General features: G+C 49.8%; 1 protein-coding gene across 1 annotated transcript in view; it reads left to right on the top strand.

The window, feature by feature from the left end:
- The window catches only part of LOC119954860 (sarcoplasmic/endoplasmic reticulum calcium ATPase 1), a 72,897-nt gene extending 57,900 nt beyond the window's left edge, over positions 1-14,997 (top strand). The window contains exons 19-22 of the mRNA XM_038780443.1: positions 9,539-9,672; positions 11,171-11,288; positions 13,709-13,826; positions 14,259-14,997. Coding sequence (XP_038636371.1) covers positions 9,539-9,672; positions 11,171-11,288; positions 13,709-13,826; positions 14,259-14,275 — 387 coding nt within the window. The 3' untranslated portion in view covers positions 14,276-14,997. The remainder of the gene's footprint in view (positions 1-9,538; positions 9,673-11,170; positions 11,289-13,708; positions 13,827-14,258) is intronic.
- The last annotated feature ends 3,549 nt before the right edge of the window (positions 14,998-18,546 follow it).

Raw genomic sequence — 18,546 nt, 5'->3', positions numbered from 1 at the left:
CTCAGGTGAATGGAGAGGTACTGAGGGAGTGCTGCACTGTCAGAGGGTCAGTACTGAAGGAGTCCTGCACTGTCAGAGGGTCAGTACTGAAGGAGTCCTGCACTGTCAGAGGGTCAGTACTGAGGGAGCGCTGCACTGTCAGAGGGTCAGTACTGAGGGAAAGCTGCACTGTCAGAGGGTCAGTACTGACGGAGTGCTGCACTGTCAGAGGATCAGTACTGAGGGAGTGTTGCACTGTCAGAGGGTCAGTACTGAGGGAGTGCTGCACTGTCAGAGGGTCAGTACTGAGGGAGTGCCACACTGTCAGAGGGTCAGTACTGAAGCAGTGTTGCACTGTCAGAGAGTCAGTACTGAGGAAGTGCTGCACTGTCAGAGGGTCATGATACCTCTCCATTCACCTGAGGAAGATGCAGTGCTCCGAAAGCCCGTTTGAAACAAACCTGTTGGACTCTAACCTGGTGTAAGACTTCTTACTGTGCTCACCCCAGTCCAACGCCGGCATCTCCACATCATCTGTCCTAAATGGTCTACTCCGTATCCTCAAACTATGACCCCTGGTTCTGGACACACCCACCATTGGGAACATCCTTCCTCAATCTTCCCTGCCCAGTCCTACAAATTTTATAGGTTTCTATGAGATCCCCCCTCATTCTTCTGAACTCCAGCAAATACAATCCTAACCGATTCAATCTTCCCTCATACGTCAGTCCCACCATCCCTGGAATCAGCCAGGTAAACCTTTGCTGCACTCCTGCAAGAGCAAGAACTTCCTTTCTCAGATAAGGAGACCAAAACTGCGCACAATACTCCAGGTGTGGCCTCACCAAGGCCCAGTATAATTGCAGCAACACATCCCTGTTCCTGCAATTGAATCCTCTCGCCTTCTTTACCGCCTGCTGCACCTGCATGCTTACCTTCAGCGACTGGCGCACGAGGACACCCAGGTCTCATTGCACAATCCCCTCTCCTAATTTATGGCCGTTCAAAACAAAAAATCTGCCTCCCCTGATTTTGATATCAAAGTAGTTAACCTCACATTTATCCAAGTTATACTGCATCGGCCACTCACTCAGCCTGTCCAAATCACACTGAAGGATCTATGCATCCTCCTCACAGCTCACCCTCCCACCCAACTTGTTGTCATCTGCAAATTTGGAGATAATACATTTAGTTACGTCATCTAAATCATTGATACATATTGTGAATAGCTGGGGTCCCAGCAACGGTCCCGGCGGTACCCCACTAGTCACAGCCTGCCAATTTTAAAAAGACCCATTAATTCCTACTCTTTGTTTCCTGTCTGCCAACCAGTTTTACATCCACCTCAATACACTACCCCTAATCCTATATGCTTTAATTTTACACACTAACGTCTTATGCGGGACGTTGTCAAAAGTCTTCTGAAAGTCTAAATAGACCATCTCCATTGATTTCCCTTCTTTAATACTAATAGTTACATCCTCAAAGAACTCTAATCGATTTGTCAAGCGTGATTTCCCCTCCATAAATCCATGCTGACTCTGTCCGACCCTGCCACTGTTTTCTAAGCGTTCTGCTATCAAATCTTTGATAATGGATTCTAGAATTTTCCCCACTACTGCCGTCAGGCTTTCTGGTCTATAATTCCCTGTTTTCTCGTGATCTCCCTTCTTAAATAGTGGGGTTACATTAGCTACCCTTCAATCTGCAGGAATTGTTCCAGAGTCTATAGAATCCTGGAAGATGACCGCCAGTGCATCCTCTATTTCTAGGGCCACTTCCTTAAGCACTGGGATGTAGATTATCAGGCCATGGGGATATATCGGCCTTCAATCTCATCAATTTCCCCAACACCATTTCTCTGAAACTGATGTCCTCGAGGGGCAGGGGGGGGGGGGGGGGGGGGGGTGTCTGCTGGTGCTGTTGGGAAGGATTTAAACTGATGTGGCAGGGGGATGGGAACCGATGCAGGAAGTCGGAGGGAAGTAAAACGGGGCCAGAAACAAAAAGCAGTAAGAGGAGAAAGTGTAAGGCAGAGAAGCCACAATCAAAAAGCGCCACAGTACGGGGTACAGTGACTGAGGAGAGTGTGAAAAGGGAGGTGGTCAATGCAGGATTGAGCGTGTTGTACCTAAATGCGCACAGTATACGGAACAAGGTAAATGAGCTTGTTGCGCACATTGAAATTGGTCGGTACGATGTTGTGGGCAAAGGGGCGGGGTTGCATTGTTAGTAAGGAATGAAGTTAAATCGATACCAAGGACCAATATAGGATCAGAAGGCATAAAGGAAGATAGGAAGAGTTTTTTTCAATTTATAAAAAGTAAGAGAGAAGCAAAAATAGACATTGGACCACTGGAAAATGTGGCTGGAGAAGTAATAATAGGAAACAAAGAAATGGCAGACAAACTGAATAGTTACTTTGCATCAGTCTTCACGGTGGAAGACATCAGTAGGGTGCCAGAGCTCCAGGAGAATCAGGGGGCAGAGGTGAGTGCAGTGACAATTAATAAGGAGAAGGTTCTGGGGAAAATGAAAGGTCTGAAGGTGGATAAGTCACCTGGACCGGATGGACTACACCCCAGGGTCCGAAAAGAGATAGCTGAGGAACTTGTGGAGGCATTAGTGATGATCTTTCAGGAATCACTGGAGGCAGGAAGGGTCCCAGAGGACTGGAAAATGGCTAATGTAACACCACTGTTCAAGAAGGGAGAGAGGCAGAAGACGGGAAATTATAGGCTGGATAGTCTGACTTCGGTCATTGGTAAACTTTTAGAGTCTATTATTAAAGATGAGATCGCAGAGTACTTGGAAGTGCATGGTAAAATAGGACTGAGTCAGCACGGCTTTGTCAAAGGGAGGTCATGTCTGACAAATCTGTTAGAGTTCTTTGAGGAGGTAACAAGGAAGTTAGACAAAGGAGAACCAGTAGACATGATTTATTTAGATTTCCAGAAGGCCTTTGACAAGGTACCGCATAGGAGATGGTGTTCAGGGTAAGATCCTGTCATGGATAGAGGATTGGCTGACTGGCAAAAGGCAGAGAGTGGGGTGAAAGGGGTCTTTTTCAGGATGGCAGCCGGTGACTAGTGGTGTGTCTCAGGGGTCTGTGCTGGAACCACAACTTTTCACAATATACATTAATGATCTGGAAGAAGGAACTGAAGGTACTGTTGCTAAGTTTTCAGATTATACAAAGATCTGTGGAGGGACAGGTAGTATTGAGGAAGCAGGAGGGCTGTAGAAGGATTTGGACAAGCTCGGAGAGTGGGCAATGAAGTGGCAAATGAAACACAATGTGGAAAAGTGTGAGGTTGTGCACTTCGGAAGAAGGAATTTGGGCATAGACTATTTTCTAAATGGGGAAATGCTGAGGAAATCAGAAGCACAAAGGGATTTGGGAATCCTTGTTCACCATTGTCTTAAGGTTAATGTGCAGGTTCAGTCAGCAGTTAGGAAGATAAATGCAATGTTAGCATTCCTGTCGAGAGGGCTAGAATACAAGACCAGGGATGTACTTCTGAGGCTGTATAAGGCTCTGGTCAGACCCCATTTAGAGTATTGTGAGAAATTTTGGGCCTCATATCTAAGGAAGGATGTGCTGGCCTTGGAAAGGGTCCAGAGGAAGTTCACAAGAATGATCCCTGGAATGAAGAACTTGTTGTATGAGGAACGGTTGAGGACTCTGGGTCTGTACTCGTTGGATTTTAGAAGGATGAGGGGGGATCTTATTGAAACTTACAGGATACTGCGAGGTCTGGATAGAGTGGAGGTGGAGAGGATGTTTCCACTTGTAGGAAAAACTAGAAGCAGAGGACACCATCAGACTAAAGGGACGATACTTTAAAACAGAGATGAGGAGGAATTTCTTCAGCCAGAGGGTGGTGAATCTGTGGAACTCTTTACCGCAGAAGGCTGTGGAGGCCAAATCCCTGAGTGTCTTTAAGACAGAGATAGATAGGTTCTTGATTAATATGGGGATCAGGGGTTATGGGGAGAAGGCAGGAGAATGGGGATAAGAAAATATCAGCCATGATTGAATGGCGGAGCAGACTCGATGGGCCAAGTGGCCTAATTCTGCTCCTATGTCTTATGGTCTACTAATGTTGATCTCCTTTAGTTCCTCCCTCTCACAAAACGCTGCGTTCCTCAACTTTTCTGGTATCTGATTTGTGTCCCCTAAATTGGGGAAAGGCAGAGTATAACAAAATTCGGCAGGAGCTAGGGAATGTGGATTGGGAGCAGCTGTTTAAGGGTAAATCCACATTTGAAATGTGGAAGTCTTTTAAGGAAAGGTTGATTAGAGTGCAGGACAGACATGTTCCTGTGAAAATAAAGATAGAAATGGCAAGATTAGGGAACCATGGATGACGGGTGAAATTGTGAGACTAGCTAAGATGAAAAAGGAAGCATACATAGGATCGAAGCAACTCAAAACTGATGAAGCTTTGGAGGAATATCGGGAAAGTAGGACGAATCTCAAACGCACAATAAAGAGGGCTAAAATGGGTCATGAAATATCTTTGGCTAACAGGGTTAAGGAAAATCCCAAAGCATTTTATTCGTATGTAAGGAGCAAGAGGGTAACTGGAGAAAGGATTGGCCCACTTAAAGACAAAAGAGGGAATTTATGCGTGGTCTCAGAGGAAATGGGTGAGATTCTTAATGAGTACTTTGCATCGGTATTCACAAAGGAGAGGGACAAGACGGATGTTGAGGCTAGGGGTGGATGTTTAAATACTCTCGGTCAAGTTGTCATACGGAAGGGGGAAGTTTTGGGTATTATAAAAGACATTAAGGTGGACAAGTCCCCAGGACCGGATGGGATCTATCCCAGGTTACTGAGGGAAGCGAGGGTCGAAATAGTTGGGGCCTTAACAGATATCTTTGCAGCATCCTTGAGCACGGGTGAGGTCCCGGAGGACTGGAGAATTGCTAATGTTGTCCCTTTGTTTAAGAAGGGTAGCAGGGATAATCCAGGGAATTATAGACCTGTGAGCTTGACGTCAGTGGTAGGCAAACTGTTGAAGAAGATACTGAGGGATCGGATCTATTCACATCTGGAAGAAAATAGACTTATCAGTGATAGGCAGCATGGTTTTGTGCAGGGAAGGTCATGTCTTACAAACCTAATAGAATTCTTTGAGGAAGTGACAAAGTTAATTGATGAGGGAAGGGCTGTAGATGTCGTATACATGGACTTTAGTAAGGCGTTTGATAAGGTTTCCCATGGCAGGTTGATGGAAAAAGTGAAGTCGTATGGGGTTCAGGGTGTACTAGCTAGATGGATAAAGAACTGGCTGGGCAACAGGAGACAGAGAGCAGTGGTGGAAGGGAGTGTCTCAAAATGGAGAAGGGTGACTAGTGGTGTTCCACAGGGATCCGTGCTCGGACCACTGTTGTTTGTGATCTACACAAATGACCTGGAGGAAGGTATAGGTGGTCTGATTAGCAAGTTTTCAGATGATACTAAGATTGGTGGAGTTGCAGATAGCGAGGAGGACTGTCAGAGAATACAACAAAATATAGATAGATTGGAGAGTTGGGCAGAGAAATGGCAGATGGAGTTCAATCCAGGCAAATGAGAGGTGATGCATTTTGGAAGATCAAATTTAAGAGCGGACTATATGGTCAATGGAAGGGTCTTGGGGAATATTGATGTGCAGAGAGATCTGGGAGTTCAGGTCCATTGTACCCTGAAGGTGGCAATGCAGGTTGATAGAGTGGTCAGGAACGCATACAGCATGCTTGCCTTCATCAGACGGGGTATTGAGTACAAGAGTTGGCAGGTCATGTTACAGTTGTATAGGACTTTGGTTCGGCCACATTTGGAATACTGCGTGCAGTTCTGGTCGCCACATTACCAGAAGGATGTGGATGCCTTGGAGAGGGTGCAGAGGAGGTTCACCAGGATGTTGCCTGGTATGGAGGGTGCTAGCTATGAAGAAAGGTTGAGTAGATTAGGATTGTTTTCGTTGGAAAGACGGAGGTTGAGGGGGGACCTGATTGAGGTCTACAAAATTATGAGAGGTATGGACAGGGTGGATAGCAACAAGCTTTTCCCAAGAGTGGGGGATTCAGTTACAAGGGGTCATGATTTCAAGGTGAGAGGGGGAAAGTTTAAGGGAGATGTGCGTGGAAAGTTTTTTACGCAGAGGGTGGTGGGTGCCTGGAACGCTTTACCAGCGGAGGTGGTAGAGGCGGGCACGATAGCATCATTTAAGAAGCATCTAGACAGGTATATGAATGGGCGGGAACAGAGGGAAGTAGACCTTGGAAAATAGGAGACAGGTTTAGATAAAGGATCTGGATCGGCGCAGGCTGGGAGGGCCGAAGGGCCTGTTCCTGTGCTGTAATTTTCTTTGTTCTTTTGTGAAGACAGAACCAAAGTATGTGTTTCGTTGCTCAGCCATTTCTTTGTTCCCCATTATACATTCCCCTGTTTCTGACTGTAAGGGACCTACATTTGTCTTCACCAATCTTTTTCTCTTCACGTGCCGACAATAATTTTTGACCTGGTTTAGTTTAGTTGGCTGGACGGCTGGTTCGTGATGCAGAGCAAGGCCCACACACCGAAGGTTCAATTCCCGTTCCAGCTGAGGTTATTCGTAAAGGCCAACCTTGCCCCTCGCCTGAGATGTGGTGATCCTTAAATTAAACCATCACGAGTCAGCTCCCCCTCCCAACCACCAAAGGGAAAGCAGCCTATAGTCATCTGGAGCTATGGCAACTTTAGTAATTTTTACTGTCATTTTTTTACGGCCCCCACAAGCTTATTCTCGTATTCTATTTCCCCTTCCTAATCAATCCCTTGGTCCTCCTTTGCTGAATTCTAAACTGCTCCCAATACTCGAGTCTTGTTTTCCTTTCTTGGCCAATTTCTATGCTTCTTCCTTGAATGGAATACTATCCATAAATTCCCTAATTTTCCTTGTAAGACATGGTTTGACCAACTTTCCCGTTTTACTTTTGTGCCGCACAGGAATAAACAATCGTTGCCTTTCCCCCATGCGCTCCTTGAATGTTTGCCATTGCCTATCCACTGTCATCCCTTTAAGTAATGTTCCCCAATCGATCAAAGCCAACTCATGCATCATGTCTCCGTAATCCCAACTATACCCTACCCGTTCACGTCTATTTGTAGTTCATCCACTTTATTGTCAAGCTCGTAGCATTAATGCACAAAGCCTTAAAGCTAGTCTTTTTAACATTACTAATCCCACTCCCATATTTTTCAGTGACCCTGTTTGAATCTGGCCCTTGCCGATCACCTTTTTTATTCCCGTTTCTGTCTTTTGTTTTTGTCCTTATTTCCTCCGCCTCTAGCACCTTGCATAGGTTCCCACCCCCCTGCCGTTTTAGTTTAAACTCTCCCCAACCACTCCAGCAAATACTCCCTTCGGTCATCAATACCAGTCCTGCCCAGGTGTAACCCGTCCAGTTTGTACCGGTCCTGCCTCCCCCAGAACCGGTTCCAATGCCCCAGGAATCTGGAACCCTCCCCTTTGCACCATCTCTTCAGCCACGTATGTATCTGATATTTCCTGCTATTTCTACTCTGACTAGCACGTGGCACCGGTATTAATCCTGAGATCACTACCTTTGAGGTCTGGCTTCTCAACTTTCTTCCTAACCCTATATTCTGCTTTCAGGACCTCATCCCTATGTTGTTGGTACCAATGTGTACCACGATCACTGGCTGTTCACCCTCCCCCTCCAGAATGTCCTGTACCCGCTCCGAGACATCCTTGACCCTCGCTCCAGGGTGGCAGCATACCATCCTGGAGTCTTGTTTGCGGCCAGAGAAACACCTGTCTACTCCCCTTACAATTGAATCCCCTATAACTATTGCAGATTACACGGTTAACGGCAGTGTTCTGAAGAATGTGGAGGAGGAGAGAGATCTCAGAGTTCATGTCCATAGGTCTCTGACAGTTGCCACCCAAGTGGTTAGAGCCGTGAAGAAAGCGTGTTAGCATTTCTTAACAGGGGGATTGAGTTTAAGAGCCGTAAGGTTATGCTGCAACTGTACAAGACCTTGGTTAGACCACATTTGGAGTATTTTGTGCAGTTCTGGTCACCTCATTATAGGAAGGATGTGGAAGCATTGGAAAGGGTGCAAAGGAGATTTACCAGGATGCTGCCTGGTTTGCAGGGTAGGTCTTATGAGGAAAGGTTGAGGGAGCTCGGGCTTTTCTCATTGGAGCAAAGGAGGATGCGAGGTGACTTAATTGAGGTGTAAGAGATGATGAGAGGGATAGATAGAGTGGACATTCAGCGACTTTTCCTCGGGTGGATGTAGCTGTTAGAAGGGGGCATAGCTATAAGGTTCATGGTGGGAGATATAGGTGGGATGTCAGAGGTAGGTTCTTTACTCAGAGAGTGGTTGGGGTGTGGAACGCACTCCCAGCTATGGTAGTGGAGTCGAACACTTTAGGAACTTTCAAGCGGTTATTGGATAGGCATATGGAGTGGACGAGAATGATTGGGAGTAGGTTGATTTGATCTTCGTTTCAGACTAGTTTGGCACAACATCGTGGGCCGAAGGGCCTGTACTGTGCTGTACAGTTCGATGTTCTATTCCCACACTTCTTACTCCTATCCCGTGCAGCAGAACCAACCATGGTGCAATGAATTTGGCTGTTGCTGCTTTCCCCCGAGAGGCCATTCCCCTCATCAGTATCCAAAACTGCGGAAAAGCTGTTTTACAGGGGACTGGCCACAGGAGACTCCCCGCACTTCCTGCCTCATCCTCGTGCTCTGCCTGGTGTTTAACCTTTCCCTTCCCGCCTGTGGAGCCTGAGCCTGCGGCGTGACCATCTCGCTATACGTGCTATCCACAAAACACCCCATCTGGGGTAATGCTCCTCAGTGTCTCCAGCTGCCTCTCCAGCTACAAAACCCGGGCTTCCAGGAGCTGCAGCTGGAGACACGTTCTGTGCACATGCTGATCCCGGGCACTGGAAATGTTATCGGCTTCCCACAGGGGACAGGAGGAACACACCACGGCTTTGAGCTCTTCTGTCATTACTTAACCCGTTAAATTAAACCTTTTGGAAAAAAAATTAAAAATACTTTTTAAAATATAAATTTAGAGTACCCAATTAATGTTTTCCAATTAAGGGGCAACTTAGCGTGGCCAATCCACCTACCCTGCACATCTTTGGGTTGTCGGGGCGAAACCCACGCAGACACGGGGAGAATGTGAAAACTCTGCACGGACAGTGAGCCAGAGCCGGGATCGAACCTGGGACCTCGGCACCGTGAATCTACAGGGCTAACCCACTGCGCCGCCATGCTGCCCTTACTTAAAGATACTTAAGAGTCCAAGGAGACACACAAGGCTTAGAAATCAGAAATGCCATTCAGCCCCTCAGCCTCCTCCGCCCTTAAACGAGCCTGTGGCTAATCTTTCCCCTCCCTCGCACCGTCTCCCCTAGATTTCCCCCGTCAGCGTCCAACTTTCTCTCAAGCTCAGTCTGGGAGCTTCTCGGTGCGTTCGAATCTATCTTGACGTTGATGAGGTTCTTGATTCTTTTTACACGTTTTCTTTCCCCAGTCGCACTTCATGCAATGTACAGAACACCATCCTGAATTCGATGGAATCGAATGCGATATCTTTGAATCGTCCGAACCAATGACCATGGCTTTGTCAGTCCTTGTGACAATTGAGATGAGCAATGCCCTTAACAGGTAGGTGATTGCCACCTCTCTGTGTGATGTCGAACCGTGGCTACTCTCCAGGGCAGTGTATAAGGTATACCAAGGAACAGGAGGAGGCCCATTCAGCCCCTCTCGAGCCTGTTACACAGGAACAGTGGGACCCATTCAGCCCCTCTCGCGCCTGTTACACAGGAACAGGAGGAGGCCCATTCAGCCCCTCTCGAGCCTGTTACACAGGAACAGGAGGGGGCCCATTCAGCCCCTCTCGCGCCTGTTACACAGGAACAGGAGGAGGTCCATTCAGCCCCTCTCGAGCCTGTTACACAGGAACAGGAAGAGGCTCATTCAGCCCCTCTCGAGCCTGTTACACAGGAACAGGAGGAGGCCCATTCAGCCCCTCTCGAGCCTGTTACACAGAAACAGTGGGACCCATTCAGTCCCTCTTGAGCTTGTTACTCAGGAATAGGAAGAGGCCCATTCAGCCCCCTCCTCGAGCCTGTTACACAGGAACAGGAGGAGGCCCATTCAGCCCCTCTCGAGCCTGTTACACAAGAACATGAGGAGACCCATTCAGCCCCTCTTCAGCCTGATACACAGGAACAGTGGGACCCATTCAGCCCCTCTCCAGCCTGAACACAGGAACAGGAGGAGGCCATTCGGCCTCTTTGAGCCCTGTCTACCTTTCCGTCAGAGATCATCGACCTGTTTCTGAAATCCCATCTCCGTTCCGTGACCCGTTAATCCCCGATCCGCAAAAAAAATCTATCAATCTCTGTGTTAAAATATCAAATTAATGCCCCATCACGTTTATTTCCGAATTCCATTCCCTTCAGGTGAGGAAATGTTTTCAGACACTGTGCCCTGAACGGTCAAACTCAAATTTTGAAGTCCTGTCCCTCTTGTTCCGGTCTCGCCCCCATCCCCACAAGAGGTCGACCCTATCAGATCCTTTTATCGATCTTCATCCCTACGATCGGGATCCCCCCTCCCTTTTAATCTTCCAGACTGGAGGGAACGCAAGCCTCGTCTGTGCGACCTCTCCTCGGATTTAAATGTTTTAACCCCCGGGATCGTTCTGGGGGAATAATCCCGCTGTCTAAGGCGCGGTGCCCAGAATTGAACCCAGAGCTTTATGTAAATCGCTGGAACTACTCTTATGTGGGGTCTATTGGGAGTTAATTGGGCCGCCTCTGCCTCACGGCACCCACGATGACTCACCTCTTAAATGGCAACGCAGCCATTAAACTCTGAGTGACCACTCAACAATTGAGCTCTGAATGACCGCATGGCGGTTAAACACTGACTGACCGTGCAACAGTTTAGCTCTGAATGACCACGCGGTGATTATTGTCCAGTTGACATCCAAGTGACCCAAGGCCCGGTTGTCCGATCAACAGATCGGTGTGGTGTTCAACGAAGCTCAGTTGCCCTTTACTGGCGGAACAATGCATTTGAATTACTTTTGTTTTGCTGCCTTTTATGTTTAACATTTGCTGACACCTCTCTCTCTGTCCTTGTTTCTTTGCAGCCTATCAGAGAACCAATCTCTGCTCAGGATGCCGCCATGGTTGAATGGCTGGCTGCTGAGTGCCATCTGTCTCTCCATGTCTCTCCACTTCTTCATCCTCTATGTTGACCCAATGCCGGTAAGTTTCAACCGACCGATCGCCACTGGGCCTTTTGCGACCTTCAGCTTCACGGTTGATCACTCTGGATGAGGAGGTTCTAATAGGGGTGCTGTTGCTCCCTGCCTTAGCCTACCCCCACCCCTTCCATGGCCCCCATAGGTCTTCACTGGGTCCCATCTGGCCTTAGCACCCATTTCAATCAAACTTTGAGTGACCACATGACGATTAAACTCTGGTTGACCACGTGAATTTCACTCTGAATGACCGCACAATGATTTAACTCGGCATGACCATGCGGCAATTTAACTCTGTATGACCGCACAACAATTAAACTCTGCATGGCCATGCGGCAATTTCGCTCTGAATGACCTCACAATGATTAAATTCTGGGTTAACACTGTTAGCTGCTGCTGGTTATGGGCTGACTCTGTGTTTTTGCTCTCCTACTTTGAGCTCCTGAGCCCCATAAACTGCTTTCACTGTTTTAACAATTTCACAACTTGTGAAGAATCAAATCAAAAGACCATCTGCTGATTCCACTGTCCTTCCATCTCTCTCTCACTCTTTTTCTCTGTCCATTCATCTCAGTACTTTCGCACATCAAACCTGAGTCAACAAATGTTCCGGACAAAACACTCAAACTCGCAAACTAACGTACAACAATCTCCTCTATTGTACCTTACCAAGTTACCCCAACGTATCAAAACCCCACTATAAAGAGTATCAGAAGTTATATTACATAATGGCTCAAAACTGTGTTCAACAAAAGGGGTTAGAGCTCACGGCTTGTACCTAAATTCCTCCCGTGAAGAGGCGAGATGAGCAGGCTCCCTCTTGGTGGATTCCGATGTCCTCTCTGAGACCCAGACCCAGGTCGCTGTTTCTGACAACGGTTGTCCCTGCAGAAGTCCCTTTGCTTCTGCTCCTTACACAGATCTTTCTGGCACTGATCATGCCCTTCGTCACATACTCGCAGGACAGGCACTAATCAATCACTGTCTTTTTCGGTCATGAATACTGCAGGAGTCATGTCTCTCAGGAGTCATACTTCTTTCAAGAGCACCCCACAGGAGTCTGTATTCAATCACCGTCTGTTCAAGGCACACACCAACAGTCACTTTCCAATCAGCTCCTGTGTCTGTCTCTCACTGCAGACCACCGCAGATTCCTGTTCCCACAGTCCTTAGTCTGATGAAGAATTAGCTCTTTTAACCATCAGGCTTTGCTGGTGTCTTTACCGATACCCATGAGGCTACAGAACATCTTCACCCCCTCCTTGCACCAGTGCACCCCACCTTTCGACATATATATCTCCGTATATATTCACACCTCCCCATCTGTTCAATGTCATCACTCTTGCTCTTTATTCATCCCTTTCAATACATGTCCACCTCTCCATCTCTCTCTCACCCCCTTCTTTATTAACTCAGACAGAAGACTTTTGATATTTTGGGGTAAATTGGTATGGTACAATAGAGGCTAATTTGCAAGTTTGAGTGTTCAATTCAATCTTGAGGACAAAAAGATAGGGTGAGTCCATCACGGGCAGCAGCTGAAAATGTTAGCTCCGAGTTTAATCATTGAGCGGCCATTCAGAGTTTAATCGCCATATGGTCACCCAGAGTTTAATTGTTGCATGGTCAATCAAAAGTTAATTGCAATGGATGAAAGGCTTTGCCTTTCAGGAGGGCCCCAGTGAATACCCCTCAGCCGCATTCCTAATTGCCTCTTGAGAGGATGTGGTGCGCCGCCATCTTAAACTGCTTGATTCCTTGTGGTGTAGGTACACCCACCGCGCAGTTATGGAGAGTTCCAGGATTTTGACCCCAACGACAGTGAAGGAATGCCGATATATTTCCACATCAGATGGTGTATGTGTCGGGAGGAGTGGGGGGGGGGGGGGGGGGGGGGGGGGGGGGGTGCTTGGAGGGGGAACTTGCCGGCGGTGGGTGTTCCCCGTGGCCCTGCTGCCCCTTGTCCTTCTCGGTGGGAGAGGTGGCGGATTTGGGAGGTGCTGTCGAAGGAGCCTCGGCGAGTGGCTGCCGTGCATCTTGTAGACGGGACACACGGCTGCCGCTGTGCGTCGGTGGGGGAGGGAGCGGATGTGGAAGGTGGGGGGTTAGCATGTCGATCGAGCGTTGCTTTGTCCTGGATGGTGTGGAGCTTCTCGAGTGTTGTTGGGAGCCGCACTCATCCAGGCAAGTGGAGAGGGTCCCATCACACTCCTGACTTGTGTCCTTGTAGATGGCGGACAGGCTTTGTGTGGGGGGGGGGGGGGGGGGGGTACAGGCTTTGTGTGTGGGGGGGGGGGTAGAAAGAGGGTCAGGAGGTGAGTTACTTGTGGCTGGATTCCAAGCTTTCTCGGTGGCGGGTTTGTGATGAGCTGTTGAATGTTGTGCATGGAGTGATCTCAATGCTTTTCTCCTTCTCTCCTTCAGCTCATCTTCAAGTTGACTCACCTGACATTCACGCAATGGTTTGTCGTGCTAAAGCTCTCGTTCCCTGTCATCCTCATAGATGAAGTCCTGAAGTTTGTCGCCCGCAACTATCTTGATGGTAGGCTCCCCTTTTAACCCCTGCCGAGGGTCGGCAGTGAGCGGGAGGGCTTGCTCGAGATGGAGTGCATGAACGAGCAGGAGGCACTGGATAAAGTGTCTCATGGGAGGCAACGGGAGCCGGACGATGTTCGTGAGGCCGGAATTGGAGGAGGGCAGAGATGGAGGGTCGGTGGAGGTGACAGATACAGGAAGGGCGGTCAGTGGTAGAGGTGGCGGGTTTGGGAGGTGCTGTCGAAGGAGGCTCGACAAGTGGCTGCAGTGCATCTTGTAGACGGTACACACGGCTGCCGCTGTGCGTAGGTGGGGGAGGGAGCGGATGTGGAAGGTGGGGGTTAGCGAGAGGGGGGGGGGGACTTGAAGGAAGATGACAATTCTTGGGGACATGATCCACTATTCCCGTATCTCACTGTGCTTTTTCTTTCTCTCTCAGTAAAAGAACACAATTAAGAAGTGAAGACACCGAAGAAGAAAAGTGATATATAAATACATATTTATATATATATATATATAAAATAAATACAGACTAAGAGAATAAAAAAGGAAAACGAGAAGACAAGAATGTAGCGTCGTCTAAAAAGCGTGCGATAATTCCTAGACTCCTGTTTGGACAACAGGCGATGGGACGAGAGAGGCAGGGGTGGGGTAGGGGTGGGGAAACGGCTGTTGTCCAACTGCATGTTCCCGTTGGTCCTACCTGTCCCGACCCCTTCAAGGGAAATTGTCCCGGTGTATATTTTCTTTAGAAAAGGAATCTTAACGCGTAACCAAAGGTGCCTTGCATGCCAGAGAAGGTATTCCTCATTGTTTCTGCGGGTGGGGGAGGGGGTGGGGGAGGGGGCGGGGGAGGGGGGGAAGCGAAGGCAAGAGGTAACGGGGGCGTTAAAGGTACAGGCTACTCTGCGGGCCCTCCCTCGAACAGACCCTCGCAGAGAGAGCGACGGACTCCAGCGGCGCCTGTCTCGCTTTCCCTGATGGGGCTTGGGCACCTTAAACCACCTAATTCTCCATCTCCCCCCGCCCCCCTTGCTCCTCCACCTTGCCCAGACTCACCACCCAACACCCCCACCCCCTGGTGTCCCTCACCGATGGTCTCCCCACTCCCACTCGCCTGCGTTAATGGACTGGGTTTATGACATAGGAATCGAATAAAACATACAACGTGGCTTGTTGGCTGGTCTCCCCGCCTCTTCTATGACCTTCCTGACTCTCCCGCTCGTGGAGTCAGTTTGTTTGGCCGTAACACATTTGAGCACACACAACCCCAACGTGCACCAAGGATCTTCCTGCAGAAGCTCAGCGCGAGACGCGGAGGAGGAACCGGGGCCAGGCCACCATGAGCTCGCTCAAGGATTTGGGTTTTTGAGGAGCATCTACAAGGAGCAGAAGAGAGAGAGAGGCTGAGCGGTTTAGGGACGGAGTTCCCGGGCTTAGGGCCCGCCTCTCCCAGGTAGCTGAAGACACCACCGGCAATGGCGGAGCAATGGGAAGTGGGCGGGGAGGCTAGAGGGGCCAGAACTGGAGGAGGGCAGAATTCTCCAAGGGTTAGAGATGGTTACAGAGAATGGGAGGGTTGTAGAGGCTGGAGGAGGTTACAGAGATAGGGAGGGTTGTAGGAGCCGGAGGAGGTTACAGAGATAGGGTTGTAGGGGCTGGAGGGTTACAGAGATAGGGAAGGTTGTAGAGACTGGAGGAAGTTACAGAGATAGGGTTGTCGGAGCTGGAGGTTAGAGAGATAGGGAGGGTTGTAGTGACTGGAGGAGGTTACAGAGATAGGGAGGGATGTAGGGGCTGGAGGAGGTTACAGAGATAGGGAGGGTTGTAGTGACCGGAGGAGGTTACAGAGATAGGGAGGGTTTTAGGGGCTGGAGGAGGGTACAGGGATAGGGAGGGGTATAGGGGCTGGAGGAGGTGTAGGGGCTGGATGAGGTTACAGAGATAAGGGAGGGTTGTAGAGGGTTACAGAGATGGCGAAGGGTGTAGGGCTATTTTGGGCTTTTGAAACATGGTTGAGAATGTTAACCTCAAGGCACCGCTTGACTGAGATGGAGTTGGAGTGCAATATCCCATGAACAAATAATTCCCTCCAGTGGTAATGTTAAGCGAAACTTGACAAGCAAAAAAACAAGTCAATGCACAAGAACACCGGGGTTATTACAAAGTACATTCAGGTAACTTTGTTTGGAGTTTGTTTATTTCTGTTTGTCCCTCGGTGCAAGCATTTTACGGGGCATGTGAAATGTCAGTTACTGAAAAAAAAAAATGCTATTCGTGATGGACTGCCCACCCAGTGGGAAGTACGACAGCAGAGGCGATTGGTTGTCCCTGGGTCAACGTTGTTCTTTTGAACTGGCTTATTCATCACAGTGTTGTTTGTGGGAGCTTGCTGTGCACAAAACAGTTTCCACGTTTCCGACAATGGTGATTACACTTTACCAGGCGACTCGGCGATCTTCGATGTGACTGCACTTAATCTGCCTTCCGTCGTAAGGTCAGAACTGGATGATGACTGCACAATGTTCAGCACCGTTCGCGACTCCTCAGATAATGAAGCAGTCCGTGTCCAAATGCAGCAAGACATGGACAATATCCAGGCTTGGGGCTGACAAGTGGCAAGTTACATTCGTGCCACACAAGTGCCAGGAAATGACCATCTCCAACAAGAGAGAATCTAACCCTCTCCCTTGACATTCAACGGCATTACCATCGCTGAATCCCCCACAATCAACATCCTGAAGGTTACCATTGATCAGAAACTGAACTGGACCCAGCCATATAAATACTGCGGCTCCCAGAGCAGGTCAGAGGCTGGGAATCCTGCGGAGAGTAACTCACCTCCTGACTCCCCCCAAAGCCTGCCCACCATCTACAAGGACACAAGTCAGGAGTGTGATGGGACCCTCTCCACTTGTCTGGATGGGTGCGGCTCCCAACAACACTTGAGAAGCTCGACACCATCCAGGACAAAGCAGCTCCCGCTCGATCGACACGCTAACCCCCCCACCTTCCACATCCGCTCCCTCCCCCACTGACACACAGTGGCAGCCGTGTGTATCGTCTACAATATGCACTGCAGCCACTCGCTGAGGCTCGACAGCACCTTCCAAACCCACCACCTCTCTCACCGGGAAGGCCAAGGGGCTGCAGAGGCACGGGGAACATCTACCGCCTGCACGTTCCCCCTCCGAGCCCCCCCACTGCCTCCCAACACACACCATCCTGACTAGGAAATATATCGGCCGTTCCTACACTGTCGCTGGGTCAGAATCCCGGAACTCCCTCCCTGACAGCACTGTGGATGTACCTACACCACACAGGAGCGGGTTCAAGATGGCCGCCCACCATCTTGGGCGGGGAGACAAGGAGCAAATGCCAGGCCCGGCCAGCGACGCCCCCAACGTCCCACAAGGCACTTTAACGACCCGCACGGCGGAAGGGTGTATCTGGGCAGGTGGACCGTCTGTTGGCGAAATCTTCGGAGGTCAGGGTCAATAAAACATTCTCTTGAGCGATAATGAACTGTTTATTAATAAAACACTGCGACGCTCTGCTCAACCTCCGAAGGGGGGGGGGGGGGGAGGAACACCTTTGGGGGAAATCCTTTACAAAGGTCATCGGGGTCAACGCGTCAAAATCACCTTGGGTCCGCAACTCCTGCAGGCACATCTTCGCTTCCCCCCGCCCCCCCCTCCCGATGGCTCCCTTGTCAACTCATCCTGTCTCCCAGCATCAACCCTTTCATCCCTCTTCCACCCTCCACCCCAACCCCTCCCTCAGTCCCTGTGTGAACCAGCCCCGCCTCCTAACTTTCCTCCCACCATTTGATTAGAAAGGTCAGTGGCGCTTGATCGTGAGGGACAGGAGGACTCCCCCCCCCCCTCACGTATGCCCTCAATCGAGCCGGTTATTGACCCTCTCCAACTCCGACTCAATCGAGCCTGTGGCTAATCCTCTCCCTCAACTCCGCCTCCCCCTCCGCCCCTCCCCTCGATTCCCCCTCTTAGCATCCAATACTCCCTCGATCTCGGTCTGGGATCTAATCGCTGACTGAGCGACAGCTCTCCGGGGTTGGAGAGGGGGGCGGGGGGGATAGATTTCCAAAGATTCACATCCCTCCGAGCAAAGATATTCCGCCCTCGTCTCAGTCTAAGATGGCCGACGACTCCTGAGGCGGTGAGAAACTGGTCACAGCGCTCCAGGAGCGGCCTCACCAACGCCCTGTCCTGTATATAATTGGGGGGGGGGGGGGGGGGGGGAGTGAGACTTATTTGGCGAGATATTTCATCAAGGACCCCTTTTCTATTAACTCTGGGGGCAATCTCAACCGGAGCATCGGGACCCCAACTCCGCACTTTCGGAAGAACGGACAAGGGCATTAGGGAGAGTGCCCGGAGAGAGATTTACACAGATCTGTTCCCAGGGAGGGGGGGGGGGGGGGGGGGAGGGAATGGTGAGGGAGGGGGAGAGACATCAGTCCGTGCGGAGGGACCCAAGACGGTGAGACCGTGAAGAGCTCGGAAGGTTAAGGGGGAATTTAATCGAGGTGTCCTTACAATCGGCGAGGGGGCTCGGAATCGAGGGGGTGAGTAGGAAGTGTCCCGCGGGAGCAGGGTGGGGAAGGCTGGGCGGAGGGGGTGGATCGAAGTGGAATGTTCGAAATGGAGAATCGGATAAATACTGGAAGGCGGGGTAATTAGCAGGTCTTGGGGAGGGGGAGAGAG

This window comes from Scyliorhinus canicula, chromosome 20, assembly GCF_902713615.1.
Source record: "Scyliorhinus canicula chromosome 20, sScyCan1.1, whole genome shotgun sequence".
Lineage (NCBI taxonomy): Eukaryota > Metazoa > Chordata > Chondrichthyes > Carcharhiniformes > Scyliorhinidae > Scyliorhinus > Scyliorhinus canicula.
Note: the sequence above shows the minus strand (reverse complement) of the source record. Positions and strands in the feature narration are given on the sequence as shown.